Genomic DNA, 20,571 nt, shown 5'->3' on the forward strand with positions numbered 1-20,571 from the left:
ATCCTGATCATGTGGACTAGGTAAACCATATCAGTCAGGGAGGGAAAACCTATTAGAGCATTCAGTTCTGTAATTAAGCTGCTTTACCAAAGCAACTAGTGTCCTATTGCTGGATTACCTTCATCCACCCTTCCTTTACATAGAAATCTACTCATACTAGAGTAGTTTGTGGTGATTGATCCAAAAGTTATAGCTTTGCTTAGAGATGTTATTGTAGAATATTCTGTGGCATTGCTTTGTTTCCTTTTTAAATAAGGACTCTACTTTCTTATCTAAAGGAACTTGTTTTTGTGCCTGAGACAATAACTCAGGAAGTGCAGCCTGGCCCTCATTTAGTACTGACTTGAGTTCTCCACCAAGCACTGGGCTGTGTTTATATATAATGTAAAGAGTGTGTTTTTTACAATAGGTTGTTACTCTTAGTGACTCTACTGTTTGTCACGCAGATTCTCATGCTTTCCAAAGAGATTTTTTCTTATTGCTTAATGCCTCTCTCTTCCTTTGAAAAATATGGGCTCTAATATTTTAAAACTGCATAGACACACCTGTATCTTCTTTCAGTTTGGCTACTATACTTCCTCTATTGCATCCTCAAATCTCAGGTGCTTAGCTGTGAACAAACTTTGCCATCCATTGCATATCTTTCCTCTATCTCTGTTCTCAGAGTCAGAAATGTGTAAGCTTTCCTGTGCCACAGTTCATTTTGTTTGATCTGAGGTGTTGCTCACAAAAACTTTAAGCCGCTCTGATTTAGTTAATCTATAAGGTGCGCCTCTACCTTGCCTTGTGTCTGATTTCAAATTAACACTGGCAGGGTGGGGAGGAGGTGCAGTGATGCAGCTGTTACCCCATTTCAGTCTGGACCACACTAAGGAGCCTCTGAGTACTTTTTAAAAATCCCCACAGCAGGTAAAAATCCCTGCTCCCTTCCCTTTCCCTCTATGCTCTGGCATATGTCCCTTCCCCTGTTTCCTTTCCTCCTCTTGCCACTGCTGCTTTCCCTGATGTCCCAGGGACTAAAGAAGCTTCAGAGCCATTCCTGCCTGCACCAGCTAGGCTGTACAGGGGCTGGGCTCAAGAATGGCAGTAACAGTGGCAATGGGGGGTCCCTTTCCCTGAGCCTGTTCCTCCCAAAGTCCTGTCGGATTCCCAACTGAGCCCAGCTCCTACACAGCGTGGCTGGAGCAGGTAGGAGCTGCTCTGAAGCCTCCATTGCCCTGGGACAGCGGGGAAAGCAGCAGCAGAAAGGGGGGGAGAGGACCTGATTCTGGCCGTGGGGGGAAGGAGGGTGATTCTTATTTAATTCAGGACTTTAAAGAGTTCTGAAGGGTCCCTCTGCTGGTCTGCTGGCACCAGTGGGTGAGGAGGCGGGGTGGAGGGAAAGAAGCTGGAAGTTGTGGGTACAACATGGTTTGATGTTCCTCTACCCTCCTTTGCCAAATCTGAATCCATCCCTGAACTTGGCTAACTATCTTCCTTTGTACATATTCTGTGCTTATGGTGCCACTGACTTCTTTTCTCTCTCTCTACATTGTCTCACTCTTGTTGGTATGAGAGTTGCAACTGTTCCTCTCAAATTCTGTAGCCATCCTGCATTTCTCTGGTTTATTGAACACATCTCTTCTTCACAGTTTTTTCTCTACTTTTTCAAAATTGTAATAACTGTCATCATAAATACTAGATAGGTTGATTGAGGCACTGTGGTTTTGGAGCTAGGGTCTTTTTCAGTAATGTTAGGGAAGTTACGAGGGCCTCAATATCGGGTGTGGTTGTAGACAGACAAGTAGTTGGAAGGTGATAAGAGTACAGTGAACAATGAAAAAAAAAAGTATAGTGATGATGACAAGGAAAAGACAGGGGATTGGAGAAAGAATAACAGTCAAACCAGGATCTGAGTGGGAATGTGGAAAGGAAATTAAAATGAAATTATGTTTATAATAGGAGAGAGAGAGAGGCAGGAGAAGTTACACAAAGAGTGTAGTGGGATTATTATGTATGCTGTCTCTACAAGAGAGTATAGGGGTAAAGTTAAGGACTTTTTTGGCTGAATGGTCAAGAAAACTTCATATAGTACAGGTCCTCATTCAATGAACAACTTAAACCCCATGTCTAAGTGCAAGCATCTGAGTAGTTCCATTATTGAATATTCTCACTGTAGAGGTGGTGGAATCCCCATGCCTTGTGGCTTAATCCATTGAAGTGGAAAGATCATCACTGAATACAGTGAGCTTTGTATCAGGTTCTGGAGGGGATAGGTAAATCAGACTAGATAGAGCACAAGCTAAATATCGTGCAGAGAACATTTATATGCTGGTATAAAGATGGATTAGCTGTGTTTTCTCTAACATTTATGATTTTAACATTCAGCTTTGTGATTTTTTTATTTTAGTATTCATGTTCCTGCAGCCTTTTTTACATTTCTCTGTATTTCACTGGCAGACATCCCACAGCTCCATAAGTCTGGGGGAAACGGGTGGTTAGCATGTTGTTGCTGTGAGGATTTGAGTCTGAATGCTCTATGCTGGTAATGCTAGGTATATTTTTAAAAAACTTATACAATGGTAGATAATTATTCCCCATTGTATATCACACCCTAATTTTGGGGAGGGAGAGATTTCAAATCATTAAAAAAAAAGTTATGGAGTTTTGGAAAGGAAAATAGAAGGGAGTGACTGGCATCAGTTTGGATAGCAGTCAGGCTGGAAGAAGATAGCTATTTCTGTCGGTCATCAAAGATGTTAGCAGGCTATTTCTTAGGAAGAGAAACACAGAGAAACGGTAAGATTAATTTGTATATGTTTCTGATACTGGCTTCATCTGTTGAATTAAGACAGTTAGTTGTATATTGTGGTTGCCTTATTCTGATTTCTGTTTAGTGCTTGTTGTTCTTGTTCACTAATCTATTCTATTTTTACAGTAATCTGGCTTTCTTTCTCCTTTTTGTTCCTTGAACAGTTTTTGTATCCCTGAGGCTCACATGAGATGACTATCACTTGGTAGAGGGGTCAGTAGTGTAATGGCATCAAGCTTTTTTCCTCTCAGTAGAGACCTGCTTGCTTCCAATTTTTGCATGTTTACATGGTGAACATCATGCTGTATGTCTCTGGCTAGGGTCCTTGCAGGCTGGCCTGGTGTTGTGATTCACACACACTTTCATGTATAGAAACAATAGCTCCTCTCTTACAAAAATGCTGCTACAGTGAATGCTGTGCTTTACACATATCTTTTATTGCTTGTGAACAGATAATAATGGATTCTACCAAAAGCAGCTAAACTTATATGAGATGGTAGGCCATGTCCAGCTGGAAGAAAATAGAGCATAAAACTGGGAATCGGATAGGTGCTTAGTAATCTTCATTATCAAACAGGTGCTTAAGTATAGAAATATCAGAATAGATAGACTTAAGAACTTTAGGCTCTTCCGCTTAATGCTTGCTTCAAACTCTCTGTAATCTCAGTTCAGCCATATGTAAAATGGAGATAATTTTTTCATATCTTATAAGGGTGCTATTGAAACTTGAAATGTATTGAAATGTTTTAAAGTATTTTGAATAGCAAATAATTGATTGTGCCAAAAGTATCTCTTAGCAAACACTATTTGTAGTGGTTTCTTCCAAATGGTATGCTGGTCACTCAGAGCAGATGTCTCTGACATTTGCTATATGTGGCCCATATGAATTTTTTAAAAATGCACCATTTTATGCAGAAAGCTCCTAAGGGAGGATCTCACATCTGCCTTTTAATTTCTTATTTCCTAAATACAGAAATTTATCCTTGATTATTCTTTCAAGGATCATTCTTCCCATCCCTCCCCCTGCTTTTTGATGCTTCCATTGTGCTGCATGCTTTGTAGCCTGAACACAACATCTGAAAGTGTTTAAAACCCAACATTTTCTTAGCTTTATTCTGCCATATCTTTACCACTCATTTCTAGTGGACAGCAGAAGGAAAACTGTTCTTAAATTCTCAAGCTATAGTCCTGTCTGTTGGTAGTGACAGCAAGTTGTCATCATATTACAGCAGGTTCAGTAAGTTACATGACAAGAACTGGAGATTTAATTCCAGTCTCATACAGAACAAGAACTCATTAAAAAAAAAAGAAAAAAAAATAATATCCCAGCACCTCATTTGAGATGCTTGGTGGCAGTATTAAAATTTAGGCAAAAGACAAACCCAGAATTTTTGGGAAATGTAATATTCCTAACTGCCACTGAAGTCGTTGGGCACGTCTACACATGACACTACAATGAGGTAGCATTGGCAGACACGAACCATGACGCCAAACTTACTGTGCAGTAGCAATGAGCTACAGCACAGTAGCTTATTGTTACTGTGCAACAGCATTGGAAACAATTCGTGCAACACTGGGACTGCACAATAACAACTGTGAAGTCCAGCATACATGTAGACGTGCCCATTGGGACTTAAGGGTGAAGTTGCACATTACATTTAAGACATACTAAGTGTACTTAAAATGCAAATTTGTTAAACTTGTGCTAAGTTCCTTTTGAGTTTCAGGCGAGGATTAGCTCTGGGCTGGGTTACCTACCTCATGTTAGGGTAACTTTAGTTTGCTCCACAGAGATAAAACAAGCGATCTGCAATCCTCCAACATCCCAGGATACACCTTTGCCACCTGCATCCGCCCCCCCCCTCCCCCTTGCAAGCAGGGACAGAGCTCAGGTATACTGTCTTCTACCTTTGCCCCTGCTTGCCATCCCTCTAGTGGCAAGTCAGAGCTGTGCAGGGAAGAAATGGTATTAACCCTTAATATGCAATTTCTTACAGCACATTCTATATTCCACAGATTTAATTCTGTACATCCTTAGTTGCCCATATACTCTTAAAAATCTGGGCCTAAATAATTATGAAGGCTGTGCTACCTTTTCCAGCCGTTATGCGTAGTGGTGGCCCATTAGGATAAGACTGAGGTGGGTTGTTAAGCTTATTTAAAGAAACTTGCAGCACTCAGAAGTTGTGCACTCAGAAGTTGTACATTTTTGGTGAATAACTTAAATTTTTGTAAATTTGGGTGAAACTATTGAAGGAAAGTATTTGGGAGTTATTTTTAAATAAATAAGGTCTGTATTTTGCAATAAAACATTAAAATATTTTAATTTAAAGAGTTAGGGCTAGGATTGCATGATGATTATTTAAAATTGTATTCTAAAAACAGTATTTACTATTATTGCTAATAATGCATTCATTTATTTAAACTGGAAAGCTTAATTTCTTTTCTGTTATTTTCAGTGGTTACTCTTTGTTATACGCCATCAGGTTCACTTTTCCGTTCTTCTTACCTTTCACTTGTTTTTGAGTTGAATTTCTAACAAGGAATATTTGACCCCAAACACAAAAAATTGCATTGATTTTTCCTTTTTAAATGTAGTGGTAACATTTCTATTGGTATTGGTCTGTAACATTTTTCCACTGGACCCTAAATTTTGGGCCTAAATGACCTGAAAGTAGGATAGGATGTGCAGTAGGTGGAATACTGTGGTATAAAGCTTTAATCTAAAACCATGACGTTCTTCAGAATGTATTATTCAAATGGGCATAATATCATAAAATGTGGGTGGGGAGGCCCATTGACATACTTGTTTCATAGTATCCCTGGAGCATATACTGGCAACCCATTCCTTTCATGATGAATGCCACAGTGGTTCTGAAAGGAACCCTTAAGTGATGCATGTTTTAAACAAACTGAAACATGCTTCTGTTCTAGTTGTGTTTGGGCATGCAAACACTTAAAAAATTTTGACGGGGGTATGTGATACCAACATTCATGAATATACCAGGGGAAAACTGAAGTAAATAATTATGCTGGGAAAACATTAACATTTGGCATACCTTTTCCCAGAAGTCCTACACTGTATTTTGGATTTGGATTTGAAAGTCTTTTATTTGAATGTGTTGCACCATGAGTTCTGTTATAAATTTCCCTCCCTCTCTCCAACCCCCAACTGAAGTGTATTCATCAAATTGCCGAGTTGGAAAGGTTTGTAATGAGTTCTTTGAGCTGTGAATTCCACCCCTCCTATCCCCCTAAATCTTCATCTAACATTAAATAAAGCAAATCCCAAACAGATTAACTGTCAAACGGTTATGCTCCATCTCTTCAATCTGCTTTTAGGGTTTCCAAAGGGGACTGTGTTGATTAAGTAAGGAGATGACATGGTCTTCTTCCATTGGTGTAGGAAGATAGCAGATATGATTCTCTGAAAAAGAGCAGTGCTACACAGTGCAAGCATGGCTTTCGCCCAGTCGCACATTATGGCAGCTAGAAGGCATCAGCACAGTCGACTCATAATAGAAGTGGATGAGTACAGCTCAAACCCCACACAGGCTTTCACGTTCTACAACATTAACCAGGGACGTTTTCAGCCCCCACATGTGCAAATGTAAGTATAATAGTTTTGTTATTGCTCTAGCACAGCCTTCTGAATTGTTATTGCCTCGTCAATGTGGTATTTGATGGACCGGTCCAAAAGAATGCAGAGAACAAAGTTTTGCTGTCTTTCTAATAAAAATTATTGTAATGATGCAAGTCAGTTTATAGGGGAAGCATATGTACTTTGTTAAAGGATGAAGGAAAGCAATTTATGCTGTATTTATGGAATAAGAAAAACAGCAATAGAAAACAATGCAACTAAAACCTAAAACAAAAGGTTTTACATAGCTGAAACTTTCCACAGTGTTACTGCCATTTGTTAGCATTATTAACTTGCAACTCGATGTAAATAGCTGTTGAAATAACAAGACTGCATCCAGGACAATATTTTTTCTATTGTGTGGTTACTCATCCTGCAGCAAGGGAAGAAAATGTGAGCAACAAATACAATGGTGCGGGCACCCATCCATCAGCTTCCTTGAATACCAGTGTGCAAAAGATGTGGAGTACTTAAAGAGTAATTAAAATAATGTGTTTATTTTTGACTCTTTACATATAATGACAACATCAGTAAAATTAAATGCTCTAAATGATTTCCTTTTAATGTAAAGCATAAGATTATAATTACAAAATGAAACCTTGAATAAAGTTGAGAGCCAGAAGGAAGTGCAAAATGGTTAAGGCATTACAAATAAATTAAATATAAAATCTACTCTAAAATATTTTTATAGGAAATCCAACTGTTTAGGACATATTTTATTCTACTCTATAAAGAGAGAATCATCCTTTTCTTTACACCAGAGGGATGTTCGTTGTTTTTCTTCTTCTTTTTTTTTAAATAAAAACATTTTTACTTTAGGAAGACTTGATAACTAATTGGCTTCCTCACATACATCATGTTCAGTACATTTTGGTAATTTTCAAACATAGGCCATGATTAGTTTCTTAAAAAAGAAGAAAGCTGGGCATGCTTACACTTAATGCCCAGTAACGTAACAACACTGCACAGTAGCCAGGCAAAAAACTGTTAATACGCTACTGCATCGTAATATTAGCCTACTGTGCAGTAATTACTGCACCTTTAGTAAGTACTTCATTAAGCAAGTACTAAACTAAATGTGCAGTAACTATTGTGCATTAATGAATGTGTAGATGTGCTCATTGAGTATGTAAATTTTCAATAGTATTTCTTAAATTTCAGTACCAGTTATACACTCTCTTAAAGAAGCACAAATATTTTGGTGGAACATGTCTGCAGAGGTCTGAATGTAAACCTGCCCTTCTTGGGGCATGTTTTGTTGTATGAGCCAATCACAATGGAGGCTCTAATCCCTAGCTGAGGCTCATAAGTGCCACTGAAATACAAGATATACAACAGATGTAGTATCCTTAGTGGGGAATATATTTTGATTGTAAACCTGGCAAATAACAGGTAACAACCCCACCTCTTCCCCACCGCCCTAAATATGGATTCACAAACACTTATGTAAATAAATGCTCAGTTCAGGACTCTTTGATTTGCGGGATTTATATTCACAGTATAACGAATAATTCAGACATCCACTGGGTATTCACAAACATGTTCACTGTGTCCAAAAGTTGGATGAGTGATTTTTTTTTTCTTTTCCCCATCAGAAAATCTGAGCTAGAAATGGGCTATTTATTAATAGCCACTTAGTACTCATCATTATTCTGCTTAATGTTGCAGTGATCCAACCAGCGATTGGATACGACACTGTGTGACTTGTGTGATCAACCAAATGACATAGTGAACCATTTTGAGCAAGACATTTAGTATGTAGGCAGACTGGTCCTTGAAAGTTGTCTCAAAATGGTTTGACAAACAACTTATGAATAATTAATGTAATAGCAAAAAAGCATGTGCAGTCCAAAAGATGGGATAAAGCTGTAACAAATACTATACGTAATGACAGCTGGACTAATTTTTTTCTTCACACTGAAATGGTAAAGAACTTTTGTGAAATACCTACAATATTTAGCTTGCTTTTACATTTTACAAATTAAGAGAATGGTGACAGAAAAGAGAAAAGTGTAATCTTGCATCTCTTTTGTTCATGTGAGTATTACTGAGGACAGAGGAGTATTGCCATTGACTTTAGTGGGGCAAGAATCTTGTGTATTGGTGCACAAACTTGTAGAATCCTTAGAGATGTTACAAATGGTTATGTATAAAACCCATTTAAAGTCACTTGCCTTTAAAATTGCCCTAAACTCCTTTTGCCTCTTTTTGACTCCGAACTGCTACATGGTCTTTGTGGTCCTTTAGGCTGTATTGCAATTTCTATCTTACCATCATGAGTATTTCTAACCTCACCCAGGAATTTGCTAGCCCATCTTTGTCTCATGCCTCTGAATGTGAGGTGATAGGATTGCCACAAGTGCATTTTATTTTCTTTAGCTTTTTTTCTAGGCTTTGACAAGGTACTTGGTGCCTTGAAGAGTCTGAAGTTCCTGTCCTGCAACTGGCTGCAAGCAAGGAGATATTTCTGTTTTGTAAAATCCCATTGAAGCCCTGCATTTGCACTAAATTCCAGCAGTTCTATTGCCCTAAAAACTTAACTTTACTTTTCCGCTTCCATGGAATTGTATACATTACTTAAAGAAAAACAGTGTTTGGACAATAAAAAGACGACATTCCTCTGCTTTCACTTACATTGCAGGCAGTTCATGGATTACCAGAGGGGCTCTCCATTGAGTAGGGTGTTATTCAAACACATAATTATCTGGTTAAGAATTGTTTTCTACACAATCTAAATAAAATTTAAATGTAAATCTGATTTGTCATAAAACAATTTTCACTGTACATAGCTTTATGTGTGCACATTCCGCTGACACTCGTCCAAATTGTATTTATTCATTCATTTCTTTGTTTTTATTTATTTATTTATTTACTTATAAGAACTTCATTCACCCATTACAAATCCTTTGGCGCTTTGTATGATATTGAAAACCTGCACATATCCTGGCTGAATCAAAAAACACTTTTCTCAAAATGAACAAAAATTCTGAACTATGAGGAAAAGGCATACCTATTGTGTGCAGCAGGGATTGCCATGGTAGGTTTGGTTATTTTTATTCAGCTTCAGAGAAGGAGCATGTAAAATGTATATTGCTACTTAACATACAAGTTACTGCTTCACTGGGCTTTGTTTGGCTAAAGTATATTTAAGGAGCTAGCAGTGTGGACCATGTCAGTTATTTTGTGCTAATACTTGTGAACCCCTGAGAAACATTTTTTAACTACCATTTATAATAGAAAAGTGTCCCTAAATTAAAATGGCATACTTGAGAGATACTCAATAACTTTTTTATTGGGGAATGAGGGAGAATTTGGGCAGCCAAGGATCAGGTTAGCATATGATTTCATATTTTTCCCTTTGTGTTTCATGCCCCAGTTTTGGCTTATGTTCTGATGAGAAACTGACAAGGCATGTGGGCAGTACCATCATTAAAAAGTTATTGCTGTCTGGATTTAATAGTGAAACCCTGCCTCTCTCTCCCTCCCCCCCCCCCCCCCCCCAAAAAAAAAAACCAACAAAAAACCCAACCCCTACTGTACAAATGAAGTGACAAACTGTTAGTGCCTTCTTATTGATGTAATGGCTTTAAAATGAAATTTTAAAAATTAATTCAAAGAGAATTGATGCATATGTTTAGTTTTTAATTGATTTTAAAAATTGCTAAGAAATTTTGTAAGCTTTGTTTAACAATTTGAACAAAATTCTGTTCCTGACTCTCCCACTAGTAGGTGAAATTGTTAAATGTCTTATCCATACGTCAAACTTAAATTCAGTAGAATTCTAACCCAATTCACAGAGTATTCTGAAAATTGTCCTGATGGCTACATGACTATTCTCATTAATAATAACGGTCTTTAATTTTTTTTCCTAAATAACATTTAAAAACTAGAGCAAGAAAGGAAACAGATCAAGTGGGAAAAATGGAAGGGAAAAAATGATACATTACAACAAGACCTAAATGTATGATGTTTGTTCTTTAAGGTAAAAAAAATAAAAAATAAAATTGTTGATATAGAATTTTAATTTTGTCTGAGCTAAAACTGCTAAAAATAAGGTTTTTAATTTCACATGTTTCTATTTTGCTCCACCTGAATTCTCTCACTGGAATTAGAGCTATGGTACAGTTAGGTATATATGCTTCTATAGGTTTATATTTTAAAGAAATGTGTGGTGAGTATGAATGGATTTAGTGGGCTGAAAATAAAAATATTTAATGCAGAAGATTTCTCCCAGTCTCTTTTTCCTAAATCACAAGCAAATTTCATAAGTGGTTTCTTTTTCTCAGTTTTGAGTTTTAATATTGGACAAAATACAAGGTAGCACTAGTCCTCACTGCATCTGATTCTACTTAGCGTAATTAAGCCCAGAAAGTTGCCATATTCATCCTGACAATAGTTAGGTCTGAATGTGCATTTACAGCTGCTGTCAGTAGAGTTCTTCTCTTCTAGTACATTAACACACTAAAATGTATCTCAAAAACGTGCTAATTAAGCTTGTTGGAATTATATAACTTGCAGGCACGTGTTATAAATAGAAAATGCATGCATATACATATATCTACATCTATCTATCTATCTATCTATTAAATAAAGCTTCTCTCTGCATACTTTATAATCATACTTAAACAATGAATGCAGGATGGTCTCTAACTTTGATACTGGTATACCTTTAATTTATTCATAAGTATTTGTTTCAGTTATTACTAGTACTTTCCATTTCTTTTCTCATGGTCTCTTCAAATGCCTGTACCGCAAAATATTGAAAAATTGAGGTGTAAACTTCAATTTTTTTACACTTCTTACTAGGGTTGCTTTGTTCTAATAAGTGACTCCTGTCACAACCATTTTGAAGATTATGCCATCTTTTATGAGAAAAAAAAAGTATTGGGAATTGCAAGATAAATAATGAAAGGAATGTACATAATTCTGTTTTATAACCTTGTTGTGATGCATTTCTTGCAGGGTGGATCCTGTACCCCATGATGCTCCCAAGCCTCCAGGATATACCCGGTTTGTCTGTATTTCTGATACTCACTCAAGAACTGATCCAATCCAAATGCCATATGGAGATGTTTTAATACATGCTGGTGATTTTACTGAGCTGGGACTTCCTAGTGAAGTTAAAAAATTCAATGAGTGGTTAGGTAAGTATTAAATTACATGCAATTTCAGAAGTATATTTGATTTAATGAATATATCAACTTCTCTGCTCCCCAGTAAAACATCCTGCTCTCAGGAATGGTGAATATTAATTTACCTTCAGATTTAAATGGAAACATTTAGAAGTCTGATTTTCTTAAAAGTTTTTTTATTCCAGCTGATGAAGTAAAATTCACATTACAACACATCCATTCTGTTTTTACATCCTTAAGCTCAGGAAAATGTTCATTAAAGCAATTAGGGATGTTATTTCAATTTAAGTCACTAGGCCTTTAGTGATTTGCATAAAAACTCTTATATTCATTGTTATGGCTTTGCCTTCCCACAAAAAGTTGTTGCGACTAAAACATTTGTCTGTTTAACCCTGGAGGCTGATAGTTTTTTCTATCCGATGCTCAGCTGCATTGTAGCGATGAATTCCAAACAAAGCAAAGCTTGTGTTTGTGGTTACTGTTTGGATGTGGCAGACCAGATGTAGGTGCCTTCTGTAGGCAACTGTTGGCATAGATTACTGAAATTCTGTTCCACTGGGCAAGCAAATGGTGATTTACATGTTTTGTATATGTTCTTTAAGAGAATTAAAGTGGAAATTGGAAAGTGTACACTGCATCCAGACAAAACAACCCCCCCCCCAAAGAACAAACAACCCCCCCACAAAAACAAACAATCCCCCCAAAACCTATGGTGTCTGTTCCTACCAGGCTAGTGCTTAGATTTGAAACAAATATGGATTTTTTTTTTTTCTGGTACTGGATTATCTAAACTTTGGAGAGGAGGGTGCCCCCCCCCCTTAAAGAAAAACAAAAAAACTTTCTATACAAAGCATGCATTTTAAAGCATTGTTTTTTGCCCTTTTACTTATATTGTCCTATGTTTTCCTATCTTAGCTATGAGCTTCAGCATTTCCCAGTGTGAAATTGGGTAAAAGCAGCATAAAACTGATAGAAGTCTGGAGATTGAGAGGCAATAAGAAAAATATCAGGGCTTTCTAGCTTAAACAAATATTTACAAGCAAGCCTTCATCCTGATTTTGGCAGGCTAATACTAATAAATATGTATTTGAATCTGGAAGCCCAATAATAAGTCTTCTATAAAAATAATTGATTAAGGAAAAATGTTAAGGTGTACAAGGGAGAGAGATAACAAGCAAGATAATTTTGTGTTAAATTTGTTATCATTCTCACTACTTGATCTCTACGCTCAAACATTCCAGAACAATTTTATAACATATAGCGATGTTTAATTACCTTTTGTGGATCTTAACAGATTATTGTAATGTACTGAAAATAGCACACAAAAACTATTCCAAACAATGTGATTATTTGTTTTACATAAAATCAGTATCTAGCCAGTAGCATAGAAAGAGGTGGAAGTATTGTTAGTGGGTAGTGAGAGGGGACAGAACATGTGGATCGTTGCTTAGTTTCTCACTGCCTAGGAGATCATTTGTCCCCTGTGCTATTCACAGCTATCTCAGTAACATACAGAAGTCCTCAAGCTGAAATCCCTTCAGTTTATAGGTAAGGGAGGTTTGTCTGGGCACCTTCTATATCCATGCTTCAGCATGGGTTTTCTTTTACCACTTTGCTTTAAAATAGTTTGAATTTCCCAGTAGGCATACTTAATGCCTATCTGTTTGAAGAGACACGTAGATAGGGATGAGTTGTGTTGACTGTGTGGATCCTGATGTTTGGCTTTTGATTGTTTTTGTGGTTTTTGTAGGATTTTGGAAAACTGAAAAGTTTAAAATAGCTGTTTGATGTAAAAATAAGTTTTAACATAAAATGAAATGTTTATCTTTGATTTGTCATCATAAAATGTTTCACTCAGTTCAAAGACATTTTCTTTCAATCTTGACAAACTGAAAGAATTAATATTTATTAATTTAAAAAGTAAAATGAAAGAAATTTTGTGTGTGAAAAATAAAAGTGTATAAAATATCAAAATAAATTATTTACATTATTTACATTTTCTGGGGGCCTTTTTGTTTTAAATGAACAATTTAATACCTTTTAACAAGAATTTTTGGTGTTCCTGAATGTATATTGTTTGCTGAAAAAAAAATATTTTAAAATTGCACCCTATGCTTGTCTGAGGTAGAGATTTTTTTCTTATTTTGCTTTTGTTGGCTATTTCCTTTGTTGTTAAAGGTTCCATTGATGTTAGGGAGAGTGGGGGGAGGTTATTTTGATATTTTAAATATCTGCCAACATGTCTTGAAGCAATTGAATAAGTTTTTTTTTCTTGTATGTTAAATATCATTAAATAAACCAAAATCTCATCCAGCTGTCTTTGCAAGCCTATTTCATGTCTCTTTCCTCCTTGACTTTACATCCAGAAACCAACAGACCTCTACCTTCCCAAACTTCCCCTCCTCCCAGTGCACCCAGAATCTTGCAAGTTCTATAAAAAATAAGTGATGGCATATGGTGTAACTTTTACCTTCTCCTATCTCTTCTCCTGCTCTACCAGCCTACGGGAAGTCTCCTCTGGAGTGTCCTCCTTCATCCTAGCCTCTCTCTCATCTTTGTTCTGTTTTATCCCTCTGACTAGCTCCTTCCCATCATTCTTCAGACATAGTATAGTTTCTCCTCTCTTCAGAAATTCTTCCCTTAGCTCCACCTGTTCATCAACTAAAAGTCCAAATCCCACTTCACCTTTATGTCTGGGTCTCTTGTATGCATTCCTTTCTTAACTCCCTCTTTTTCCCTTCCCACTTGGATATCTGGCTTTCTCGTTTTTCTCTGTAGCCATCCCTCACCTTACACTGATCTTTTTAAGTTCATCTTATCAAATCCAATAGCTTCTTCTGAACTTTCTTTCTTCTCGGCATCAAATTTCCTCTTCCTGTCCATGATGTGATGTATATTTTACAATAAAATGTAATGGAACTGAAGTTAATGCTTAATGTGCTCAAGTGGTATGATGACTAGGCGTGGTTTGATGAAGCAGAGTATAAAACCCTTTCTGCCTCTTTTCCCCCTCCCTCTCTAATTTGCCCTCTTCCTCTTATTTTTACCCATATTATTTTTCTCTCATTGCTCCCACCTCCATTTTTTTATTCTAGTGTTTTTTCAAACTCTGAAGCCCAGAGTACTTTCTGAAATTCAGCGTATGTAACAATGGTGTGGCAAGCCCTGGTGGTTGGTCAGGAGTCCATGGAAACTTTCTGATCCTGCCTTCAGTGATTGGTCAGGGGGCAACATGAACATGCGTTGGATTTTCAGTATGTTCAGCATTTGAAAAATGACACCACTTGCAGCATTTGAGAATAAAGCGATGATGTGCCTAGATATACACCAGCTTATATTGCAGACTGGTTAAGCTGGCTTTTAACATTGCATACTATGTATCCTGTATAGCAGGGGTGGGCAAAATACAGCCCGTGGGCCGGATCTGGCCTGCCAAGCACTTCCTTCTGGCCCACAGAGCCCCTTCAAAATCCATGTAATGGTGGCTGTCTCTCTAAAAGCCTCCAGCAGTACTAGCCACTGGCTGCAGCACCTTAGGTTGTTTCCTTGGGTTCTGGTTGTGAGGCAACCAACCCTGACCTCAGCCTGACCCAGCTGGCCTCACCCCGCCCCTGGCTCAGGCCATGTTTGCAGCTTGAGAGGTGCGGGGGGACTGGGCCAGAACCTGTGGCGCTGGTGAGGGGAAACTGTCTGGGCCACCTTCTGCTTTGCTGCACAGGACTGGAAAGGGCCCTGCCCTGCAGGTAAGCCCAGCAAAGTGGCTGCTGGGCAGGCTTTTCCCGTGCCGTGCCGCTTGGGCCATGTAGAGTCGGGCTGGGCTGGCACTGGGGAGGGGAAGCAGCAGCTGGGCCTCAGCTCCGGCCCAGTCAGCACCAGGGAGGAGAGGTGGTGGCGGAGCCATGTGCCGCTCGGGACAGGATGAGCCCAGCCGGAGCAGCAGGGGCTCAGCTGCATTTTCCCCTACCTGTGCTAGTCAGTCCCGAGTGGCACACGGCTCCGCCGCCACTTCTGCTGGCTGGTGCAGACCCGGCTGGGCCTGTCCCATCCGGAGCAGCATGCGGCTGAAGCCGGCTTCCCACATGCTGCTGGGGACAGGAGGAGCCCGGCCAGGTCAGCACCGGCCAGCAGAAGTGGCGGTGGAGCCGTGTGCTGCTCTGTATTGACCGGCACAGGCAGGGGGAAAGTGCAGCTGAGCCTCTGCTGCTCCGGCCGGGCTTGTCCCATCCCGAGCAGCACATGGCTCCGCCGCCACTTCTGCTGGCCAGTGCAGACCCGGCCGGGCTCCTCCCGTCCTCAGCATGTGAGGAGCTGACTTCAACTGCATGCCACCTTTCCTGGCTTGTGCAGAGCTGGCTGGGCTCCTCCTGTCCCCAGCAGCATGTGGAAAGCCGACTTCAGCTGCATGCTGCTTTTCCTGGCCAGTGCAGACCCGGCCAGGTCAGTCTCATCCGGAGCAGCATACAGCTAAAGCCAGCCTACCAGGTGCCACTGGGGATGGGGCAAGCCCGACTGGGTTGGCACTGGCCAGCAGAAGTGGCAGCAGAGCCTCCTCCTTTTGGGATCAGCTGGCACAGGTAGGGGGAAAGTTCTGGGAGAGGTCTGATGCCCCTGAAACCCCACTGCTGGGGCAGGAAGTTAGAGAGATCGCAACCCCTTGCTACCTGATAAGTTGTGCAAGGGGAGGGATTTCCAGTGGCAAGGGTCAGGGGTCAGGGGCAGGGCTTCTGGCAGCAAGGGTCAGGGGGCGGGCCTTCCGGTTCCAAAATGGCGACCAGAAGTTGGGGCAACTGAAGGGGTGGGGATACCCATGTGGCCCTCGAGAGTTCACCAAAACTCATCAAGTGGCCCTCCACACGAAATAATTGCCTGCCCCTGCTGTATACACTGTAGCTGTCCCTTGTGCTCTTTTTGATGTTATTGATGATTATTCAGTATGCAAAAGTTTGTTAGATGATTTATGAAACAAATCCAATGCTGTGCTCCCTAGTGTAGTTATCAAATTCAATTCCCCACCCCTACATACGTACGTACGCATACACATTCACATATGTACATTGTTTTAATGGCAGCTTTTGAAAAAGCCTGTCTGATTCAGCTGCCTGCCTTTTTTACCCAGCCTACCTTACTATCTTCCAAATATTGCACACTCCAGGTTCCTTTGTCCACTGTGGAGCTGTATGTGTTACATTCATGGAATTTGAACTAAATGGTCTATCTTTAATGCTTTAGTTGTGCCCATACCGGTATATGCAAGTGCATCTGAAGCCTGGGTGTAGATTTAAAAGATTGTTGGGTGTAGATTTAAAAGATCAACTTCTCAAATGTTCAGAGCTTCATTATTTCCGAATGTGTTTTCCTGTATGTCAAAGGCATTATTTTTATTTGAATATTTAAAATGGCAAAACTGAATTTCATCAGACTTTTCAACATAAATGTACTTTAGGGATGTGAACTGAAGTCTGAAGTTCCATCCCAAAAGGTGAAATTTACCCTATTCCACAAAATATTAGTTCTTCAATAATGCTTTTAGAATTAAAATGCCTACCTTACTGCAATGATGCTAGTGTATGACTCACTATGGATGACTCACTATTAATGCTTATGACCTTATTATTTAGATCAAAGTCAGCTAATTTTAATCTGTAGCTGATATTGTGTTAATTTTTTTGTATAATATAGAGATCTTCATCAAAGAAAGTAACATACTAGAATAGTTTTAAGTTCTTCTGTAATATGGAATCTTATTCAGTGACAGTGGATATTTTCTTTCTTGTTTTTACTGGTATTTCATACTTTAGGTTGCAATAATATTCATGTTTAAGACATTAAAATTTGTTGTTGAGAGAGAAATTCAGCTTCAGAGCAGCAAAAGAGATTAGAATTTATAAATTGTAGTCATGCCATTTTGACCAGCAGTAATTACACTATTTTTATGTTAATGTAGAAGCCCCTTGAAAGGAGTATTTAAGTACTAATTATCTATTTACAAAAGAATGGCTTTGGAAATGCAGTAAGAAACACTGAGCTGTATAGGGATTTAGAACAGATGTCATTTTTAAAAGACTGGGCATGCTAAAAAATGTTGATTTTCATTGCACTTCTTTAGTGTACAGTGGCTCAGATTGTTAGCTACTGCTAAGAAGCAGATAGCGCAGATCAGGAGAGATGCGTGCAGAGTTGATCTTCTGGTCTGAGCCAGTCATGCTTGGGACTTAGAGCAGCCTGAGTCCCTCTATTGCACTGTTTGCCAAGGGATCAGTAAGACATTAAAGACAACAAGATCTAATTTAAAGAACCTGGGCCATGACATGTTTCTTCCTGCTATGCTTCTTATATCAGCATCAGGAAGCCATATGTCATATGCCAGAGTATCTCCATCTTACATTTGGCTATTCCCCATAACTGACCACAAAATGAGGGCTGTTTTGCATTAAGGGGAAAAGTAGCTGTGTTGCAGCATAGGATTTGGACCCGTGTGAATTAGAATGGTTGAAGGCAAAATTATTTCATCTCTTTCAATAGAAATTACTAATAATTATTTCTATAATTATTGACATCTTTATGCCCTCAGTATCGATTTGTTTTTTAGGATTCCTATTAAAAACACTGGCTCTGATTCCCGATTTGCATTCAGTTTTACCACCTCCTTTGACTTCCTGTAGTTTCTTCACAAAGGCAGTGGGGTTTAGAGGCACCAACAAAGGCAGGAAGTTCAGAATCTAATTCTGCGTCTGCTGCTGCTTCTAGCTGGGGTTTTCAAAGGACTTAGAAGCTAGGCACCCATATTCCATTTGGTGGGAACTGTGCACCTAACTCCCTTGTCTGCTTATGAAAATTACAGGAAGTTTTTTTTGTTCCCCTTTTGTAAAATGGGATAATACCCATTTGCCATAATTAGTTGCTGTCTGTAAAGTGCTTTGACTGCATGCCATGAAGTATCATACATAAATATTAAATATTATTCTTAATGGTGTGCACTGCATCTACTGACACACCCTTTAATAGTTTTCCATTGCAGAAAATGAAACCTGGGAGACACTGAAAGCACCTTTGTTGGATCTGAATTGGAATCTGTATCAACTTGTCAAGAAATCCTTGAAGGAAGTTTAAAGTTTTTTTTTATTGTTACTTCTTTACAAAGCTCTCTATGTCCTTTCCTTTCCTTATTCCCAGATACATGCTATAAACCAAAAGTAGATTTTTTTTAAAAGGGCAAAAAGAGCTACTGTAAATATGGTCTCCTCAATAAGAATTTTTAAGAGTCTGAGGGGTTTTTTTAGTACAAAAAGGGAAATAGTGGTAAATTTCCATGCTATAGCTTAAATATAAAGAGAATATTCTTACAAGGTAAAATTCACCTTCAGGTTTAGGGGATAAGCCATGTTGTACAGGGGGAACTTGCCTTGAATCTGCATAGGCAAAACTGAGTTAAATAAAGAGCCATAACTCTTCTAAGCTGGAAGGAGGTTAATTTCATTTATCAATAAGTTTTCCCATCTACTGTACATGCAACTAAACTCAGGAATATGTATTTGAATATTAGTATTAATATTTTCCAACATATGTTCCTGTAACTTCTTTTTTCTTGTTTGATTTTTATATATTTATGCATTTTAAAAATGTTCATTTTGCAGATGTAGGTTTTAGAGAAAAGCACATTCATTTGTAACTTGAATGTTTGATTTAATTGCCTACTTTTATGTGGCAAAGATGGCTATTTCTAGCAGTTTACAGCTGACTTAAGGAGGAACATTCATTTACAATGTTATTTCAGATTATACACCATAGAAAAAGTATGTTAATGTAAATTTCTCAGACATTAGCCTGTGTTTAAACACAGAACTGTCAAAGAGACACAAAAAAAAGCAATCTGTGATAGTTGTAATGGTCTTTTTACTGTATCGTTCACTGCTGCATTCTAAAAGGTTCAAATGAGACGGGGTGGGAAAGCATTAAGTAGGCATTTGTAAGACTGTTGTTGCTTTTAGAGAATACTAAAACATTTCCAGGTTCTGTTCATCACAATACCTAGAGAAAAAAAGCAAAGCACAGATGCTGCTAGAAGTCTGCATATATCTTTTTGAAACTGCAAGGTGATACAGATTTAAGTCTGTATATGCAGAAAAAAAATGGGTTACTGGTAAAGACTCCTAACACTTTACTATAGGCAGTATCTAGAATATAAACACACTGCATTTACTGTTTGATTATTTGCAGTGTTTGTCTAACTTAAAAAAGGATTGCCAATAAAATGATGACTTTTTAAATACACAGAAGTATAGTTAGGAAGAACTCCAATACCGTGAAATAGGAAAAAAAGATCCCAAATTTTGTTCAGTAATTTGAAATATGCAGTTGGTTGTTCCAATGATAGTTAAACAGCAGTTCAAGTTATTCTGTAAAAATTATGTTTGCTATATAAAGGTTCTACTGCTGTTTGAAAACTGCTGTAATAATTTTGTAATTGACACACAAAAATGCAAAAAAAAAAAGATATTTAGTTGATTTTCTTAATTAGTTATCTACTGCAATGAAAAGAATAAACATAAATGTTACCAACTGAACAATTACCCACATATTATATTACCAAAGGTATTAGCAAATCCTTGTATTAAGCGAAGACAGGATAAGATACGTTCTGATTAACTTCTGCTGGAGTCACCAAAGAATGTGTAAATGTTAGTAAGGAGGGAGGATAAGCTTTTTCAGGTAAACATGAATCAAGTATGAACCATTTGGATTTTCAAATATCAAAGATCCCTATTGTCTAATAAATGAATTTATGAGAGTTAGTGGTGGTATCCATTGTATAGAAAGCTATTCTTTTGTAGAACCTAAGCAGCTTGGGTGCAGGATGGTGTCCTTCTAACATTCTTATGTGTGTAAGGGATACATTAATAAAAGGGAAGGAAGAAGGGGAGGGAGAAGGAAGGTGATTTGCAGGAGTAGGCAAACTGGGAGATCTTGAGCTCTCATTTCCACCTTCAGTCACTACCCCTGCAAGAAGC

General features: G+C 38.3%; 1 protein-coding gene across 13 annotated transcripts in view; it reads left to right on the plus strand.

Moving 5' to 3' along the window:
* The window catches only part of MPPED1 (metallophosphoesterase domain containing 1), a 94,074-nt gene that overhangs the window by 27,525 nt on the left and 45,978 nt on the right, over positions 1–20,571 (plus strand). For 3 of the 13 annotated variants that reach the window (XM_059726632.1, XM_059726633.1, XM_059726636.1), the window contains exons 2-3: positions 6,198–6,401; positions 11,394–11,575. In XM_059726632.1, coding sequence (XP_059582615.1) covers positions 6,250–6,401; positions 11,394–11,575 — 334 coding nt within the window. In that variant the 5' untranslated portion in view covers positions 6,198–6,249. Of the gene's footprint in view, positions 1–1,359; positions 6,402–9,311; positions 9,469–10,321; positions 10,414–11,393; positions 11,576–20,571 lie in introns of those variants that run through there. The other 10 variants (XM_059726634.1, XM_059726635.1, XM_059726641.1 and 7 more) reach the window with 8 other exon arrangements.

The sequence above is a fragment of the Alligator mississippiensis genome, chromosome 4, assembly GCF_030867095.1.
Source record: "Alligator mississippiensis isolate rAllMis1 chromosome 4, rAllMis1, whole genome shotgun sequence".
Taxonomy (NCBI): Eukaryota; Metazoa; Chordata; order Crocodylia; family Alligatoridae; genus Alligator; species Alligator mississippiensis.